This window comes from Pteropus vampyrus, unplaced genomic scaffold, assembly GCF_000151845.1.
Source record: "Pteropus vampyrus isolate Shadow unplaced genomic scaffold, Pvam_2.0 Scaffold595, whole genome shotgun sequence".
Lineage (NCBI taxonomy): Eukaryota > Metazoa > Chordata > Mammalia > Chiroptera > Pteropodidae > Pteropus > Pteropus vampyrus.
This window is the reverse complement of record NW_011889376.1, coordinates 12,954-32,424: the sequence shown is the minus strand read 5'-3', so window position 1 is coordinate 32,424 and position 19,471 is coordinate 12,954. Positions and strand designations below refer to the sequence as shown.

The 19,471-nt window shown below is 32.8% G+C and overlaps 1 protein-coding gene and 1 pseudogene across 1 annotated transcript; both read left to right on the top strand.

The window, feature by feature from the left end:
• Nucleotides 1-5,744: 5,744 nt before the first annotated feature.
• LOC105308594 lies at nucleotides 5,745-6,690 on the top strand (annotated as a pseudogene).
• An 11,448-nt stretch (nucleotides 6,691-18,138) lies between these two features.
• Nucleotides 18,139-19,080, top strand: LOC111733634 (olfactory receptor 5AS1-like). Its single transcript, XM_023525675.1, has one exon. It carries the CDS (start codon nucleotides 18,139-18,141, stop codon nucleotides 19,078-19,080), a length of 942 nt encoding a protein of 313 aa, XP_023381443.1.
• The last annotated feature ends 391 nt before the right edge of the window (nucleotides 19,081-19,471 follow it).

Sequence of the window (19,471 nt, the reverse complement as noted above, 5' to 3'; positions counted from 1 at the left end):
GAAGAGGGATGTACAAAGAGCTTTAGGGAAAACATATAGCTTAAAACTGATCAGAATAGCATTTCTGTTCAATTTACTGACAATTGTTACCCACTTCTAGAGAACAAAATTATGTAATATATTTACAAGCAATGTGCTCACTGACTTATATAATTTGATATTTAACTGTTAAAAAAGAGAATATATAGCTTTATAGAAACAATGTTAAAACAAATAGCTTTATCAAAAATAGATGAAATGAGTGTCATATAGTATGTTTCATCAGAAAGCAGAAATGTAGACACTTGTTGCTAAACTTACATATAATTTACTGCTTTGGCTGAGAAATTGGAATGTATTGTTTCTAAGAGTCTCTTAAAATTTTGTGTTATAATCATGAAATTGTTGAATATGTCCATGCATCACTCCTGAGTCTCTGAAGAGACCTTGGGATATTTCAGCCATTTAAGAAAACTCGTTGCTTTCAGATTGGTTACTAAATAGGTGGTGATTATCGGCCAAGAAATTTTGAAATTTTGCCAACAGGAGATCAATCTGATGAAGACTTATGTCAAAAACTCTGATTTTCTGACTTGAGCTCCAAACCTCAACATCCTGAAATTGTACAATCATATTTACCGTGTGTTGCAAAACAAATCAAATCAATAAAATATAATTTATTAGATAAGTTTATGTTGAGAGTGTGTCAGATTCATTAATACAATGGAAAAGGAAACAGAAAAATGAAAAAAAAAAGTACAGACTTAGAGAGGAAATGCAAATGTAAGTTCTACTTAGCTGGAAAACAAAATAAGCAGCAAAAAAAAAAAAAAAAGGTTAAGTAAAGGTTGAGGTTTTATTTTACAAATCATAAAATCATCATGCCCCGATCATGTGTTACATAAGAAGACTGTGTGTCACGGTAATCTGAAGTGCTAGATTTGGTAAGAGCTGGGGGGGAAAAAAAAAAAAAACATTTAAAGAGCAAATGATAAAGATATATCTACACTCCATTGTAAAGACATGCTTATCTTCCAGTAGTTGAGCCGAACACCAACAGTTAGCTTGAGCTCGCAGAATAGTGCCAACAGAAGTCAGAAGCAGAGTGACAAGAAACAAGTTTTTATTTTTAAATGGGCCTTTGAAATTGATTTTTTTCAGTGTTAACAAAAATTGCAAAATACAGTGTACTTATTTCTTATTTTTGATTTTTCTATTTAAAAATGCATACATATTACATTTTCACCCCCGAAGATAAGGCTTGTATCTTCATATGAAACTCATATGAAGTACCTATAGATCTGTTCAGATGAACATAATATATTTGATGTGAACCCAACCCCCCCCCACACAAATATGTCATATTTCGTAATGTGGTTGTTTTTATGTATGATAAAAACGAGAATCAAAACAAGGAAATGTTTGAGCATAAAGTCAATGTAAATCCTGTGACCACTTCTTACTATATATACACGACTGTAACCCTGATCCCGCCACCTTCATCTCCCACTCAGGTCATTGCAATAACTTCCTATCTGGTCTCCTTGCTTTCACTCTTGTTCACACTAAAGTATATTGTGTTCTTATTCACACTCCTTTCCATACATTTTACTCCCTGTTAACAGTGTAAGAGAATACAACATACATGATTAGTGATTATGAAAGATTAAATGAATGGATGTAAATTATTGGTCTCCAAAACAGGCCAAGTGCTCTAGATAGGTGACTCTATCTTAGAGCTGGATGTTCGTTAGAAAGTAAACCAGACAAATACCATGGAATTAAGGAGTTTCTGAAATAAAAGGGTGTCAAATTATGAAATAAAAAATAAAACACAATATAATAAGGTTCAAAATAGAAATTACATTGGGAGGATATGAGAATATTACATAAGAAAGATTTAACTTTGCACGTGAGAATAACGGGTCACCTTTGGGACATACTGACAGATAAATAGATGTTTGGCCGACATACTGACCAATCTGGAGGGTCCAAAGTTTTCTGTGCATCTTGAAGAATATAGTGCAGCACCTTATATAGTTATATAACAAAAGAAACCTGATTCCTTTTTATCTTATGTGAATACTTGTACCTAAAAGAAAAAAAATCTATCTATGGCACGAACTGAGAAACTTAACAAATAAAAAAATCTAGATGAGGCATGAAATCTAGATAATTTCCAAGTTACATTCTTTTAGGTTAAGATAAATAGAGAAACAACCTAAAATCAAGAAACAACCCAAATTCCATAAAAGATAAATAAATGAACAAAATAAAGCTTGAAGTTCAAGTCTGTACTGACAATAAATGACTTAAACATAGGAAGAACATAGATAAATCTTAAAACCCTTACAGTGAGCAAAGTCATCAGGATAAAAGAATACATTCTGATGGATTATAAATGATCGATAGCTACAGAAATCTGATCCGTGGTTCTGTGGGGTTGGAGTAGAGGAAGAATGGATTAGGAAGCATTCGGGATAGTGTGAATGTTTTATATCATCATTGTGGAAATGCTTTCATGAGTGTATATATTTCTTAAATCTTATCGCATTTGAAATCTCATTAAATCTAGTTGAATGTTTGTACTCTATTTTCTGTAAATTCTGTTTCAGTAACATTATAATTTAAAAATTAAAATTATAATAACATTGTCATAGAAACAATTATGTCTAAAAATCCAAATAAAATACATAGCTATGTACCACACATAATTATTCTGCTATGTAAATGACCTGTTAAAACTTAAATCTAAATATACATATGTTACAGCATGCTGTAGCACACTGTTACCAAACTGAGGATGGTGGCAGAGTCTGGTTTATGCTCTCCAAATATGTTTCTGTGTCTTTGACACACAGTGAACAACATTCTCTAGCCCTCTCATGTCTTTGTTAGACATGTGATTAGTTCTTACAATGGTATGTGTGGATGTGATGTGTCTCTTCTGTACGGAGGCTCTTAAGAGCACATTTCTTTCCTTATTTTGCGTCTGTCTGTAATTCTCAGCTTTCTGAATTCTGAGAATGTGAAAGGGAACCACAAAGTGTGAACTAGAGAACTGTGGGATTCTGACATGAGAGAAACCAGCATTTCCTTATATCTGACTACAAAATTGTTCTGTCAAAAGGGTGTGAGAGGTTTCTTTATATTGTTAAGCCACTGAGATAGCTGAGGAATTTTTTTAGTTTTTACATATTTTTTCAGTGGTGGTGATATTAAATTAAATAAGAAAATATCCAAATTCTCCATCTTACCAAGGAATTGACGTTCAATTTGTCCCAGTCTATAAAGAAGTGACATACTTCCTGGAGGCAAATCATGCAAGCAGTTGTCATTTGTAGATAAGCATGATGGAAACCCCACAAAAATGCCATATCAGTCATAATAAAGAGCACAGAGGGCCAATGTAAAAGAGCCGTGTTGTACTAAAGAGAAGGAGGCTTAAAATACAAAAAAGAAATGTGTTTAGAAACACATGTCAAATACTCAAAGAACATTGAAACAGGAAGAAACAAACATAATTACTAGTAGAATATCATGTACGATAACGTCACCTCCATACCTGCTTCGAAATAGCTGAAATGGGATAAGGACTTTAGCATAAAGTTTGTTCGTTTTCTGTCATAAATATTCTTGTTTAAAATATTTGTTTTTGTGGTAGCTTACATTTTGAATCAGCTAGAAACCTTTCCTGATGTCTGAGTAGATGTCATAAAATGAATAAAAGCATCCAGTTTTTTCATCAGCACACAAAACATGCTGTAATTTCCATAAAAGTTAATCTATCGACAGAGTTGCGCTTCTCAAAAGGGCTCTCACCACCCAGTATGTTGAAGAGACCAAGCATGCCATGTTCATGTGATACAACATGTGACACATTTTTGCAAAGGTGTGGATAATCTAGATTTGGATCAATTATAGGCAAATCCACACTAATTATTAAGAGTTGAAATACAATTTGAAGAACAATTTTTAACTTTTTTCTGAAAGTAGTACTTGACAGTTAAGAGGTGTTTCTTCACCAAGGGATATCCCCATTGAGGGGAGCTTCATGTTAAGAATGGGTGAAGAGATGGGCAAGCCACCTATAAGAAAAGTAGTTTTAGAAAATAAACCCAGATGATTGCAAAAATAAACAACAGTGTTTGGGAATTTAATTGCCACATGAGAGAAGATTCCCCCAGGTGAGCGTGGCTGCTTCCTATTTAAGAACATCCAATGTTTGATGCCAGCAAGAATGTCATAGAATTACAGTGGCTTCTCAACATGACAAAAGATCTTAAAAAGTTTGCAGATTAATAATCATCTCCACTCACATAGACATCTTCATACAAATCTATAAAAGTAAGCTATAATTGTTTTTTTAGAATATTTTATTTAAAGATAGTTCTTAATTACAGGATCAAGATACAATAAATAAAACAAAAAGACATGAAATTCTAAGATCTTTCTTAGAAAATGAGTTAACTTCTTATGATAACTCACGTAGTTCCTTACTTTCTTAATTATAAAGTAATAAAAATTAGATGTAAGTCAAATAAAGTTAGTAAAGACATTTATAATCAGCATTATTTATTTAAGGTAATTCTGAGAACAAGTACAAATAAAATAGGGAAATGTAAGAGACTATTTCTCTGAGTTTATTTACCAAAGTATTAATGAAAAAATATCAGGTGTTTGGTCTAACAGGTGATGTGTATAGCAGAGTGATGAGATAGAAAACATAATCTTTGTCGTATATTTGTTTTAGAAAGTTAGAGATCAAATATTAATAAAGTGCAGTGGAACTAGTCAAGCAGTATTGACTGACTGATATTGAATGGAATTAATATGAAGTGAAACAACATAGTGTTTGTGTGTATGTCTGTGTTTAAGTTTCATTCATAGGCTCCAGGCATTTGTATTCCAGGAATAAATAGTAATTGGACTTAATCAAAGTTACACTTTATTAGGCAAAGTTACAAGGGGAAACTAGAGAAAGGGAATTGTTGTTAGTTCAATGGAACTGTTTGATACTAGAATCTTACCTGGGGAAAGAGGGAAATGTAAAAAAATATTGGGATGAATGGGTCGTATTTACTGATTGAGTTAAAGTTAATTGATATCTATCACACACTGTATGGGGGTGTTAATAGGGAAAGTTATTGAACAGTATGCTGTAATTAATGGTTTCTATATTTAACATAAATGAGGGGAGAAGTGCATAAAGTAGCATGATAAAATTGCATATACTTATTCCCTCAGTAATAAAGGACTGGTCTAAGAAAATTAATACTCATTAGACTCTAAATGAAAGAATTTAAAACTCATTTCAAATAAAAATTAAACAAAAACTTTAAGGAAAACATTTTAAATTGAAAGAAGGTGGAATAAATCAATCAATTCAGAAAAAACTGGTGAACCCACAAAAATGCAATAGTAGAAGTCTGTACCATAAATCCAGTCTTTAAGGGGTGAAGTAATAAGAAATTACTTCTGCACAATATGCTCTAAAGAAGAATGCACATTTCTCATTTTCTCTCATATCATTACCTCATAGTACAAAAAATCTATGTTAGGTTATATTTCTTGGATTGATTTCAAATGCACATCACTTCCTTTCTGGGGTTTCAAAATTCATTTTCTAGAAACAGCACAGTGATGTTGGACATGACTTTAGAAATTATAGAAATACATTCATGCATCCAAAGCAGTTAACAGAAGAGGAAAAAGTGGTTCAAGAACATAAATGAATAACCATCTTGAAATTACCATATATGCAGATGGAGAACCAATTAAAAATAGAAAAATCAAATATGACTTCGATAACGGAATTTGTTCTTTTGGGGTTTTCTGATATTCCCAATAGCCAATGGATTCTTTTGGGGATATTTTTGGTCATCTATCTGACTATCCTGATGTGCAATAGCATCATAATTTTGATAACAAGAATTTACCCCATTCTTCAGACCACCATGTATTTCTTTCTTCACAATTTGTTCTTTTTAGAAATCTGTTATGTAACAGTCACTATTCCAAGAATGCTTATGGATCTTTTGACCCAGAAAGGAAACATTTCTTTGGTTGCTTGAGCTGCACAAATGTGTTTTGTTTTTACGTTTGGAGGCTCAGAGTGTTTCCTCCTGACAGCGATGGCCAATGATCACTATGTGGCTATTTGTAACCCACTACACTATCTGCTGGTCATGAACCACAAGGTCTGTGTCCAACTGGCCATTGCCTCCTGGGTCAGTGGAGTTCCAACTGCAATTGGACAAACATGTCAGATTTTTTCTCTGCCCTTTTGTGGGTCTAACAGAATTAATCATTTCTTCTGTGACCTCCCCGCAGTTCTCAAGCTTGCTTGTGGGGACACATTTCTGAATGATATCACAGTCTATCTAGCTGCAGTGATATTTATTGTGGTTCCATTTCTATTGATCATTGTATCCTAGGGAAGACTTATTGCCAACATTCTCAAAATATCATCAGCCAGCGGGAGGGCGAAAGCCTTCTCCACCTATTCTTCTAACCTGATACTTGTGGTCTTATTCTATGGAATGGCTCCTATCAATTATTTGCAACCAAAATCATATCAATCTGAAAGAACCTGAAAAGTAATTACTCTTTTCTACACCGTTTTGACACCAGCATTGAATTCTATTATATACACTCAGGAACAAAGACACCATGATGGCACTGAGAAAACTACGTAAGTTATTACGATGATGCAAAGACTTGAAATTACAGAGAAGGACATTCTTGTAGGTTTGTCATATAGCTACAACAGAAAAACAATCTAGTTTTATGTCTATGTTTCTAAGTAATGATGATGAATATCATCATAACAACCTCACATTATGTTAAAGGACCTTAGTTTCATAGAATTAAGTAAAGAGTTTCTTCGTAAACAAAAGCACAAATTATCTTAATTGTAACAATCTAATTTGAACATCCTTGTTTCCTCTCACTGTGAACTACTGAGTTAAGAGATTGCCTAAGCAATACAACAATGTTTAACCGAGGGATTAGAGTCATGTTCTGCGATATATTTTCTTAACCATCCCTTCAAATTTCCTTACTATCCTTCTCTGTACTCTGATTTGATTTAGCCAATGCGAGAAACCAGCAGCAGCTGAGATGGTGGAAGCAGGGTAATCTTGGTATTCTTTTTGCATTTTTCCTTGTTTTTATTTTGTCGCTGTCCACGGTGTTTTAAGACTACAAACCCTCTCCTCTATTATCCCAAATCTCACTGTCCTCTGATAATGTCATTCCTTCCCCTTGTAGTTTCAGGTTTTGTTTTGGTTACGTCTATTAGTGTTAGAAGTTTCCACAGTTTTCACTCTAAACTATCCACATCAATGTGTATTGGATTGAATGTTGCCCTCTTAAGTATATGTTCATCTAGACCTGCAGATGTGGCCTTATTTGAGAAAAAGAAAAAAAGCCCCTTGCAGATGTAGTAAATTAAAGAAATGAGATTGTCCTTGCCTAAAGTGGTTGCTAAATTCTATGACCAGTGTTTTTATGAGACAGAAAAGCACAGGGCATTTAGAAAAGCAGTTAGAAACAAACAGAAAAGAACATGTGAAGATGCAGGCAGAGATTGGAGTGATGCAGCCAAAAATCCAGGAAGGTCAAGAGCCACTGAAAGCAAAGGATGATTCTCTCTTAGATCCTGGCCAGCATTGTGATTTGGACTCTGCATTCTAGAAATGTGAGAAAATATTTTTTTTATTATTTTAAGCCACTCAATTTGTAGTATTTTATTACAGTAGTATTTTATTACAGTAAAAAATACTCAATTTGTAGTATTTTATTTTCTTATTTTATAAGAAAATAAAATACCACATAAATGTCTTTTTATTAAAGTCCTTTTATTTGAATCATTTGAAATGAATTCTGTATCATTTTGAGCATCAATTTGGCATATTTTTTTTCTTTTTGAAAATGAAAACAAAATACTTATCCTTTTGTTTTAAAAAACTGTGTCAATATAACCTCATGTAGCATAAACATATCTGCTTACGAAGGAGTATTACATGTGTTTCTTCAACTGTTTATTAAAGGTTTTTTTCTGGAGCAGAAGAAAATTAAAAGTGAAAAGAAGGGCCTCTAGGTTGAAGTTTATTAAGACACTGGAGAACATCTGCACCGTACAACTCTACAGAGACTCTAAAGACAATAATTTAGATTCGTGTCACTGAAGGCTTTCCAAACTTTCCTGACATGTGAGAAAGAATGTATATGTGTTTGTATAAATTGTAACTCGTTATTTAGAAAAAGAATAGCGCTCCATAATTTTACATAATATTTTGCATGTGCATTTCTGTAGTGAATGTTTATTCATAGCAGTGATATCTGGAAGTATGTGGATTAGAAGAAAATACTGATTTCCTCACAGTGGTAGAATTTCAAATAACTTCTGATTTATTTATCATATTTTATTTATTGTTTACACATATTACAAAGAGAATTTAATACATAACATAAAAACAATTTTTCTCTATTTTTAATTGAGGTATAATAGACATATAACACTGTATTAGTTTCAGATATATAAGATGATGTTTCTACATACTGTGAAATGATCACCATGATAAGTCTACTTAATATCCGCTGCCATATATAGTTATAGAAAATTTTTTTGCATGACAAGAACTTTGAAGATCTACTCTCATAACTACTTTTGAATATGCAATAGAGTATTCTTAACTAGAGTCACCATGTTGCACATTGCATCCTCGTGACTTATTTATTTTATACCTTTCAGTTTGTACCTTTTGCCCACCTTCACCCATTTTGCCCGCCCCCCACCACCTGCCTCTGGCAATCATCAAACTATTCTCTGTGTTAGAAGAAAATATTGACTTCCTCACAGTGGCAGGATTTCAAATAATTTCTGATTTACTTATTATATTTTTATATATAGTTTGAATTTATTATAAAGAAAATGTGATATCTAAATTACAAGGCATAACCTTATATTCAGTAAATGTAAAACTACATAGCAAAGAAAATTCCTGCTTTTCACCCTTGCTTATTATTACTAAATGTCTGAAGGAATATTTAGCATCCAGTAGAGAAATTTCAGAATCTGCCAAATCATCTTTGATCCTTTAAAGAAGCAACAGATTTTTATGAATAGAAAGGAATCCTTTTTTAGAGTCATTTATTTAAAAATAACTAAAAGGGCTTAACAATAGATACAGAGATGGACAAATTCAAGATTGTAAATTTGGACATAGTAAAACTTAATGACTGTCAATGGGCACTGAATGATAATAAATGAAATAATACTCAAATCCAAAAAGGATAAAGAGGTTGCAGTACATATATACAGTGGAATATCACTCAGCTGTAAGATTAGATGACTGCCATTTGTGACAACATAGATGGATGGATCTTGAGATAATCATGCTAAATAAGATAAGTCAGACAGAAAAAGTTGAAAACCATGTGATTTCATAAATTTATAAAGTGGACATATGTCTTTTTTTCAGTATAGAAAAGTATGGAAATGGTTTCACGTACTTGCTGAAAAATAATTTTAAATTTTTAAAATTTCAAAAATAACAATGTAAAGCAAGAAAAAATTTTAAATATTTTACTAAAAATGTGGAAAATTAAGATTATTAAATCTAGTCAGACTAAAGGGAAATAAATAAGTATCTTAAATTTTTTGAGATCTCACCATGTTAAGTCAATTAGAAAAATATTTTCATTGAATATGTCAAATCCTTAATCGAACAAATATCTTCTTTCCATAAAATGTTATTATCAAACCTGCACTAACAAGCTCACAAAGCAGAGGGACCTTCAGGAATTACGTGGAGCCACTGATCCTCTCTGCATGTGCCCTTTCCTCTGTTACAGGCAGCATTGGAGGCCTGAGACACACTCAGCAGCAGAACTTCCCAGCACCCTTATTCCCCGTCCATGCAAGACTGCAGGCTTCCTTGAAATGAGAACTGTGTTAGGAGGACTCTAAATTCTGGAGAGGTGAGAGAGACAGGGGTGTTGGGGTGGGGTTGTCATTCCCCTTGGTCATCTAATCAAGCCAGGATTGTCAAACAGGTTAGACAGTTGCAGACCATCAGTAAAGAAACTAACTGGAGTCTCCAGTGTAGCGTTAGACCTTACAGAGCCTGTCGTAATGCCCACTGGTCTTATTTTAGCCAAGAGATATGAGTTTCTATTTTGAGAAAAAATATTTATTATTAAAAATAATTATTAAAACAAAAGTTTGTTATATGTAAATGCAAAAACATGTGTACATAAACTACTGAACAGAAAAAAAGCAGCTATAATTAGATCTAGACTACAAAGTATGAATTATTTTGTGTCAATATGATTTTGTATTAACGTTTTTCATTTATTTTAACATATAGTATTAGAACACCATAGAATTCTGAGAATCAAGATTCAATAGACTCACCAAATAAAGTTTTTAAGCTCAAACTTGACACTCGAAGCTGAAATTTTGGATTTGTTACTTTCATCGTGATAGGGGAAATTGAAAACAAAACTGATACAAAATACTTTGAAAATCATTAAAGCCTAGATAAGGACAGCATGTTTGTATTAATAATCCATCAGGTATATATCTAAAACTTATTTGTACCAAACTTTTGAATAAGCAAAATACTGGTTTATCTTTATATATGCTTCTATGACTCACTGCAGAAAACAGATGTATGCTGCATCAAGGAAGAATAAATCTATCATTTTCCCCCTAAAAAGTATCATTTTCTAGAAGCAATTTTCTTATTAAAAATGGAAGAATTAACATAATAATATGCAAATGTGGGACTTCTCTTTCCTTAGTCATTTTTCCTTAGTCATCGGATGTTATTGACCTTAAAAATAAAGAGGCAAAGTGAGACACAATGAAGTTCAAGGTCAAAGAATAGCTGTTTGGGAAACACTGATTCAGGCAGAAACTCAAGCAGTGTTCCAGTTATGAGGTAAGAGCAAAGGGTATTCATGAGAAAGGGAAGGGAAATAATTACATAAATAAAAGAAAGTAATTTCTATAGATGTAAATAAGCTGTTATTTTTAGCCACGTGTGGTGGTGCTAATTCTAAGGAATGTTTAATTTTTTGCTGTCCTGTTAGCTCTGAAAACAGTTATTTGAAATACAATATTGCTTTGGCCCAGATAAAAGGTTATTTTGCCCAGTTCAAACATTCCAAATTTCTAGGAGTAAGTATTCAAGGCAATTCCTCTCGGTTAGTGCCTTTGTCAATATTATTTTTTACAGTTTCTTATATCTTAAAAAGATAACTGATCTTTAGGCCAATACTTCATTATTTAATCTTTTAGGCAAATATGTGATAATCATATTTTATAATAACTTATTCTGTTCAATTTGGATTCCTATCTGTATCATCTCAGATATTAAAATGAGAATTTTTTAACGAGAACAACTATTCTCACAGATAATGAGTCACTTCAGGTTATAAGAACTAGGTAGAATTTCTAAAATTATATCATCTATGCAATTCACTCCATATGGTCATTATTAATTAGTCAATCAATTGGTATAATGAAAGATATCAAATACTGCTCCAAGATGGGATATAACAAATGAAAGTTCTTGAAATAAAATGCCTGGTGATAATGTTTCTTGATCTTGATGGCTCAATTAAATAGGAATACAATTTCAAAGCAAAGTCCATGCAGAATGAGGAAGAGTTATAGCAGCACCCTAGTTAAGGAAAGGCACGTGCTATTCTTGGAAAAGGTCTCATGGAAGAGTTGAGTTACAAAGAAATGCACTTTATAATTTTATGGAGAGCATTCCACTGAGAATAGTGACAGATATAAATCTTTCTGTTGTGGGAATCTGTTAATATGTAGAGTAAAATGACTCACGTGCCAAGTACACAAACAAATAATAAAAATGCATATTTCTAGAACCCTTCAATTCCATTAAAATACAAACTACTATTATGTGTGAATTGGTCAATATGGTTAGAATTTAGCATATCTTCACTATTGGATCTGACTGGGAAAATGGAAGGTGAAAGAATTTACACTTAAAATAAAAGAGAAATAAAGTTTATGTGTCTATGTTATACAAATGTTATTTCTAATCTTTATATAACATCCACCTTTTAAATAGTCTCACATTAGTTTTTTTTCGTTTTCTTTCTTTTTTCTGAAATGAGGGATATAACATCATGTACTGCTTTAAAAAATCTGTAACTAATTAATTTGTTGTATATACAGTCTATGTGGAAGTTTAGATAAGGAGTTTGCACAGATGTAATGGTTAAAGAATTCAATAACCATAAAAAAAGATTCTTCTAAGTCATTTTTGTCAAACTCTAGCTGAAGAATTAACATTAAAGAATCAGTAAATATCAAAAACATACCATATTTAGAAGATTCTATGTTATCGATTCTCAGAGATTATGTCTAGCAAGATAGCTCTATTAGCATTGGCCTTTTGATTACAAGGGTAATAGCACTCTACACTGAGACCTCCAGAGCATCATATTTGCCTGCATTTCAAGCTTCATTTGGGATCAGTGGTACAGAAAATACCACAGCAAGGAACACGAAGAAAAAAGTAAGTAAGTGTCTGGAGACCCAGAATCTAATTCTGGTTCTTCTACTACAAACCATTTCATCTTTATGTCACCATGTCCTCCTATATGAAATCACACCTACTGTAGTTATTATGTGGAATTGTCATCTAAGGCAAGTGAGACTGTGGATATTCATCAGCTTCATAACTGCTTAGTAAACTTTTATATTAGTTTAGAGATTATTGATAGAAGTTGTCAATATCTGGCAAGACTTTTTTTCAAAACGTGTTTTATTTTCTCACCAGAAACAACAAATGAGCAGACATGTAAAAATTAAAAACTACACAAACTCTCAACACGGATAAATGAAATATAACCATCACCAGCATCACAACGAAGGCAAATTATAACTTTTTTTAGCAGTTTTCTATGAACTATTTGGGGCTTCTAAAACTGGAGCCCTTTTATATTCTGATGTAATAACTAGTTACCTATATTAATGGCAATGATGATAATGATGATGAAAGCAATCAATAATAACTAAAATTATGGTGAGTGAGCCAATAGTATTTTCTAAGCATTTGACGTGCATCATTTTGTTTAATCTTCATATTATCTTGTGAGAAGGATATTATTATTTCTATCTTTACAGATGATAATACTGAAGAACAGAGATGCAATCAAGTTGCCCAGGTATATATAGACAGAAACCAGTTCTCACTTCTTAACCAAAATCCTATGGTACCAGTAATGTTGAATTATTTTCTACTGGTCTAAGAATGTTATATTAATTAAAAATAGAATGTTAGTGTTGGAAAGAACCTCAGCAATTATCTAATCCACATCTTTAATTTTCAAATGGGGTGATGAAGTCACATTCACAAGATCATCCAAGTGATATATCCACTAACAATTTTCATGAGTTATATCTTATATCCATAAACAGCTTATGAGATCAAAGTCTGATTTTTTTCCTTGAGTCCCCAAGAAACCTTCAACTGTTTAGAGAGTTTCTGTCATCAATTGTTGCATGAGACCCTGAGTATTCCAGAACAATTTCACTTCTCTTAAAAGATTCCTGTCTATGTTGAGCTGAGATCAGAATAATTTCCTCAAATAAGATGAACCTACTGATTTTCATGAAAAATTAGCCTAACAAAGCTCTTGTTTTCAAAATGTGTCTGGGAATAGGTTTATCTTTGCTATTTTGTTTGAAGCATGCATGTAAAGCTTGCTCTCTCTCCTTTTCTAAAGGCATTGTGCTAGCTATAGTGGTTAAACACGCAAGATTTAGAATTAGGCAGAATCAAGTTTAATCTCAGATGTGACATCTAATATTCTACAAATCACTGATATTTTCTATGCCTAAATTTTTTTGTTTTCTTTAATTAACATAATAGTATACCATATGGTCGAAAGCAGGATTAAACTAGATAATTTATAGCATTGTTTACAGGGCTCATTATATTACAAATGCACACAAATATATCCATTATTATCTATTATTACTATTTATGCCATTATGATTATTGATAATTCAACATCTGATTTCAAAATCATAAATTCCCCAAGTTGACAGTTATAGAAATATTTTGCATTGGTTTGTTATGACTTCAAGTACACTTGTTAATGACTTAAGTAAAGTCTTTTTGACCTACTTGTTTATGGCTTAAATGAAGTTGTTTTGATATACAGTGAATGTTCACTTAACATCTTTGATAGGTTCTTGAAATTTTGGTGAAACAAGGTATAATGAAACCAGATTTAACCTAGGCTAATTGATATAAATAAGAGTTAAGTTTCTACAGCAACTCATCAACATTACAACAAAATGACATTGAACAAAACGATGTTATTAGAAGATCTACTGTAATTGAATATGGCTAAAGTGAAGTTGTTTTAAAATAAGGGTGAATTTGTTCATTTTGAGGAGGACATGTCAGGAGAATGTCATCAAAATTGTTGTGCTGAGTGTTTATAAACATGAGCAAGTGGGGGAGTGACTACTATATAATGAATACTTACGCTTTAAATACCAGGAAATTATGAGGACTTACCCAGAGTATTTGGTCTGTGCAAGCCTGCTCTGTGCAAGCCTGCTCTTTGCGGATCTAAATAGCTCCCTAAACACCTTGCGATATTAGCTCCTATCATGGCAAGACAGTCTTTGCCGGCAGTGGTGAAAACCCTTCAGTAGTATCATGATGGAGATGTCTGCCAACACCAGCACCTTCATTCCACTGGTACCATGCTCTAGCTAAAAGGGACTTCAATTAGTGCTGGCTGCTGGATGTCAGCTCATGTTTGGCTAAGCTAACTTTTCCAAGAACAAATTGTAGAAAGGTACACTTCAACTAAAATTGGACTTTATTTCTTTTATCTCCCCTTTTCTTGGAACAGTAGTATATTCTATCTATCTTTAGTTTGGAATATGTTATTTCAATATTGACTTATCAAAAGGCATTATCCTGTATGCTATTTGCTTATAAATTATTTTTGTTATAAATTACAATTCCTGCAGTGGACCTGTGCTAAATAAATTATTTAACAATGTCAGTCTCTGAGCATAATTTTGCTACAGACAAAACAAGGAACTAACTCAAAAGAACCATACTGTATGTGACTACGTGTATGTGCTCATAGAAACTGAGGTTTGGCTTCCTGATGGAGTTCTACTTTACTGAATTTCACTCACCCAAATTAAGGAGACCATTACATTTCCCAAAATTCCAAAATAGGTACAGTCAGCCTTCCCCTTGTGGCAGTAAGGAGCCTAATGAATTAGGCAGTGACTTTTGGAAACTCTCATGGGTAAAGTGAGGTCAGGATTATGTCTTTACTATCCCCTACCTATTTCTCCAGCCCACGGAGAGTCAGTTAAAATACATGACATCTAAGGTAACATTATCTTTATTATACCCACACCAGCCATTTTGTTGATGCTCTAAGGGATCAGTCACTTACCTCAGTACTAGAATTTTGAATTGTAGAATTTATTTTGTACAAGATGCTGACACTATTTCTCTTGAGACTTTACAAATAGGTCAAATAAAGAATGAGTATTTATATTCTAGCCTGTGACAAGTGGGACACGATCCCATGATAATTCTCACCCACAGGAGGACTTTGGATAAGCAATTACATTCATTTCAGTGGTATGGTTTGATATTTTGTTTTAAATGAGAAAGATGAAGAACAGTAACATAATTGACTATAATGTGGCCAATTACAACATAACGTATGTCTCCTTCACTGAGAGATCTTTCATTAAAAAATAACAAAAATTCTTAGATTGCACTGGCCAATAATATCTCCTGTAAAGGCTATGATTTCTATGAGCTATTTAAATATGCTTTAAAGTATTTAGTTATATGAAGAAATTCTAAAGTATAAGCTTAATGTTATTGAAAAGAATCTCAGGCACCCTGTTTCTTTTTGTTTCTCAATTATCTGAGTGACTAAAATGAAATAAGTATTATGACTCAGGCAACTTGGATTTGAATGTTAGTTTTGTCATTTCACAATTGTGAGTCTTTGAGTGCCTTATTTATTTTTATTCTTATTAAATTTAAAATTATAAATAATAATTGCTCACCTCATCAGATTCTTGTGAGGATTAGGATAACACCTCTAAATGCCTAGCCCATTATTCAGCAGATGGTACTCATTTAAAGACTGTTAGCTTTCTCTTGCTTTTGCAATTATAGCATACATGTATATATATACATATATGTGTGTGTGTGTGTATGTATATGTATATACTTTGATGATAAAAAAGAAATCATTAGCAAGTAGGATTTGCCCTAATAACTTTTAATGAATATTTAACATTCAAAAATAAATCAGCGCAATTCAATATAACTCTAAAAAAATAAATAAATAATCATCACAAAGGATGGAGAAGAAATTATTTGATATAATTCAGTATTTATTTAAAACAAAATAGGTCAGCAAGTTAAAAACAGACTAGAACTACCTGAACTTGATAAAGGGCATATATAAAACTCTACAGGAAACGCTGTATGTGGTACTGATGCCTCTACCAGTGCTATAAGGCAAAAAAGAAAACTAAGTAAAAAAGAAATAAAGTCTGGAAAGAAGAAAAAAATAGTACCTTAATTCAAAATTTTAAATGTAAAAATCACCACTAATAGCATCAAAACAGGAAATCCGTAGGAGTAATTATAATGAAACATGTGTGAGAACTCTATACAAATAAAATATTGTATGCAACAAAATAATGACAGATATGAAAAAAAAAACTATACAAATGGAGAGAAATACTGTGTTTATGGCCTGAAAGACTCATTACATCGATTATCTCCAAATTTATCTACAAATACAAAGCAACTCCCAGGACTGCTGATCAGTACTGATGAATCCCCAACCACCCTTTTGTAGAAACTTATAACCTGAAACACTAAGTGTTTCTCACACTACTTTTAACATTACAAATCTTGGAACATTTGCTGAACATTCCATCCCACTATAGCTTATTTTTATTTGCACCCATTCTGTTTATTTTTCTTAATTATTTCTCCTTCTGGGTATATAATACATATTTTTCCATACAGCTCAAGTTTATAAGTCCACTAATAACTGCAGAGATGCAGTAGTTCCTCAAAACACTTAATGTAACTGGGACCTCACACCAGACATTGTCTTAACTCTGAAGTAAGAAAGATACATGAACCTACAGAAGAAAGAAATAATTTTAAGGCATGTGTAGAAGATTTATTACTACCAAACAATGCATTTAAATAGAATGTGCACGCACATGACCACGATGGCTTTTTTATAGCACAGATCATGATGCTAAAGAGAAGAAGAATTTTGAGACAACCAAATGGGTCTTTCAAGCTATTGAATATGCAATTAAAAAAGAACACAAAGGTCAATTTCTTTGTTTTAATAAATCTCATCTAATAAACACACATATTAGGGTTTATTATGTACCAGTTACATAAATGTTTTACGAATATCTACTTGTTTATTCCTCTAACCATCAAGAAGTGGTTCAATAACTTTATCGACTACACGATCAGTAAGTAACAAAGCTAAGATTTGAACCATCATCTCTTCTGTAACTACTGTGCTCTTAACCTTTATGTTAAAATTCCTCCCAAGTACATGGATATTCTTCTGTGGACTTACCTAGTTTACCTGTGAGTGGATTCTTCTAGCGTGTTTTGCAACTCTTCTTTTCTTTACATGGAGGAAGGTGATTTTAGGATTGGAAAAATAGACCTTTGAATCTAACTAAGAATTTTGCCGATTCTCATAATTCTAGCAGCTCTTGTCAACTGAGCCACATGAAAAGAACTAATGTCATCTTGAAAGGAACTAATATCATCTTTCAATGTGCATAGCTTTAAAGAGTTACTGTAGTTCGGTACACCACCTCTGGATAACATCCTCTGGTTCAACGATCATTTCTATTTACTTCTTTTAAAGAAAATGACAAAAGTGAAAGCAAACCAAATCTGTCACAGTGTATGCCATAACTGGTTTTCTTATCCTTCTATTTGCTTCCTTAGAAGGGAGAATAAATATGTTCTTGGTTCGCTGATCACTCAAGTCCACTCATGTATTCTGACACCATCTATTTTGGATGAGAAAAACAAGAAAACGAAGAAGATGTTGGAGAGTAATTATACCATGCCAACTGAGTTCCTCCTTGTTGGATTCACAGATTATCTACCTTTCAGAATCACATTATTCCTGGTATTTCTCATAGCATATATACTAATTGTGGTGGGAAATGTGGGTTTAATAATCTTAGTTAATATCGATTCAAACCTGCAAATGCCCATGTATTATTTGCTCAGCAACTTGTCTTTCTTAGACATCTGCTATTCTGCGTCAATCACTCATAAAATGCTGGTGAATTTTTTAACAACCAGAAAAAGCATCTCTCCCTATGGTTGTGCACCAGAAATGTTTTTCTTTTGCTGTTTTGCTGATGTTGAGTGCCTTATCTTGGCAGCGATGGCGTATGATCGCTATGCAGCCATCTGTAACCCATTGCTCTATCCTACATTGATGTCTAGGAGAGTCTGTATCTGCTTCATTGTGTTGGCATACTTCAGTGGAAGTATGACTTCAATGGTCCATGTCTGCCTCACATTCAGGCTGCCATTTTGTGGCTCCAATATTATCAACACTTTTTTCTGTGATATTCCACCTCTTCTGGCTCTATCATGTGCAGATACCCATATCAATGAACTTCTGCTCTTTGCCTTGTGTGGCTTCATCCAGACCAGCACTTTCATAGTTATATTTATCTCATACTTTGGTATCCTTATCACTGTTTTGAGCATCAAGTCCTCGGGTGGCAGAAGCAAAGCATTCTCCACTTGTGCTTCCCATCTCATAGCAGTCACCTTATTCTATGGAACACTCTTGTTTATGTACTTACGTCCTACCACCAGCTATTCCCCAAACACCGATAAGGTAGTTGCAGTGTTTTATACTGTTATTTTCCCCATGTTTAACCCAATAATCTATAGCTTAAGAAACAAGGATGTGAAAAATGCTCTGAGAAAATTCTTGGAAAGAAACTGGATTTCAAATGAATAACAATTTGAATCACTGAAACATATTTAAGTCATAGCCTGCCCTTCCAATCTCATTATCAATACTATGCCATGGACACCACATATGTTAACTATTTTAAATATATTTCCATTTTCCAGAAATAAAGACAACTTTTCATTATCAGTACTTTAAAGTGCTCTTGTCCTATCTTACAGAAATGTTCTCTCCAAAATTCTTCTACTCCATAAAACATTCTTGAATTAAAATAAATGATAATAATTGTTCTTCAATTAGTGTTCTTAACAATCTTTGTACAGTGATTCATTATATGCTTTATCATGTTGTATTGAAGGTATATATTGACTTGTCAGCTCACCCATATTGGAAGCTCTGTGGTGGCAGGGAGTATATATTTTGGTTTATTTTTCAATAC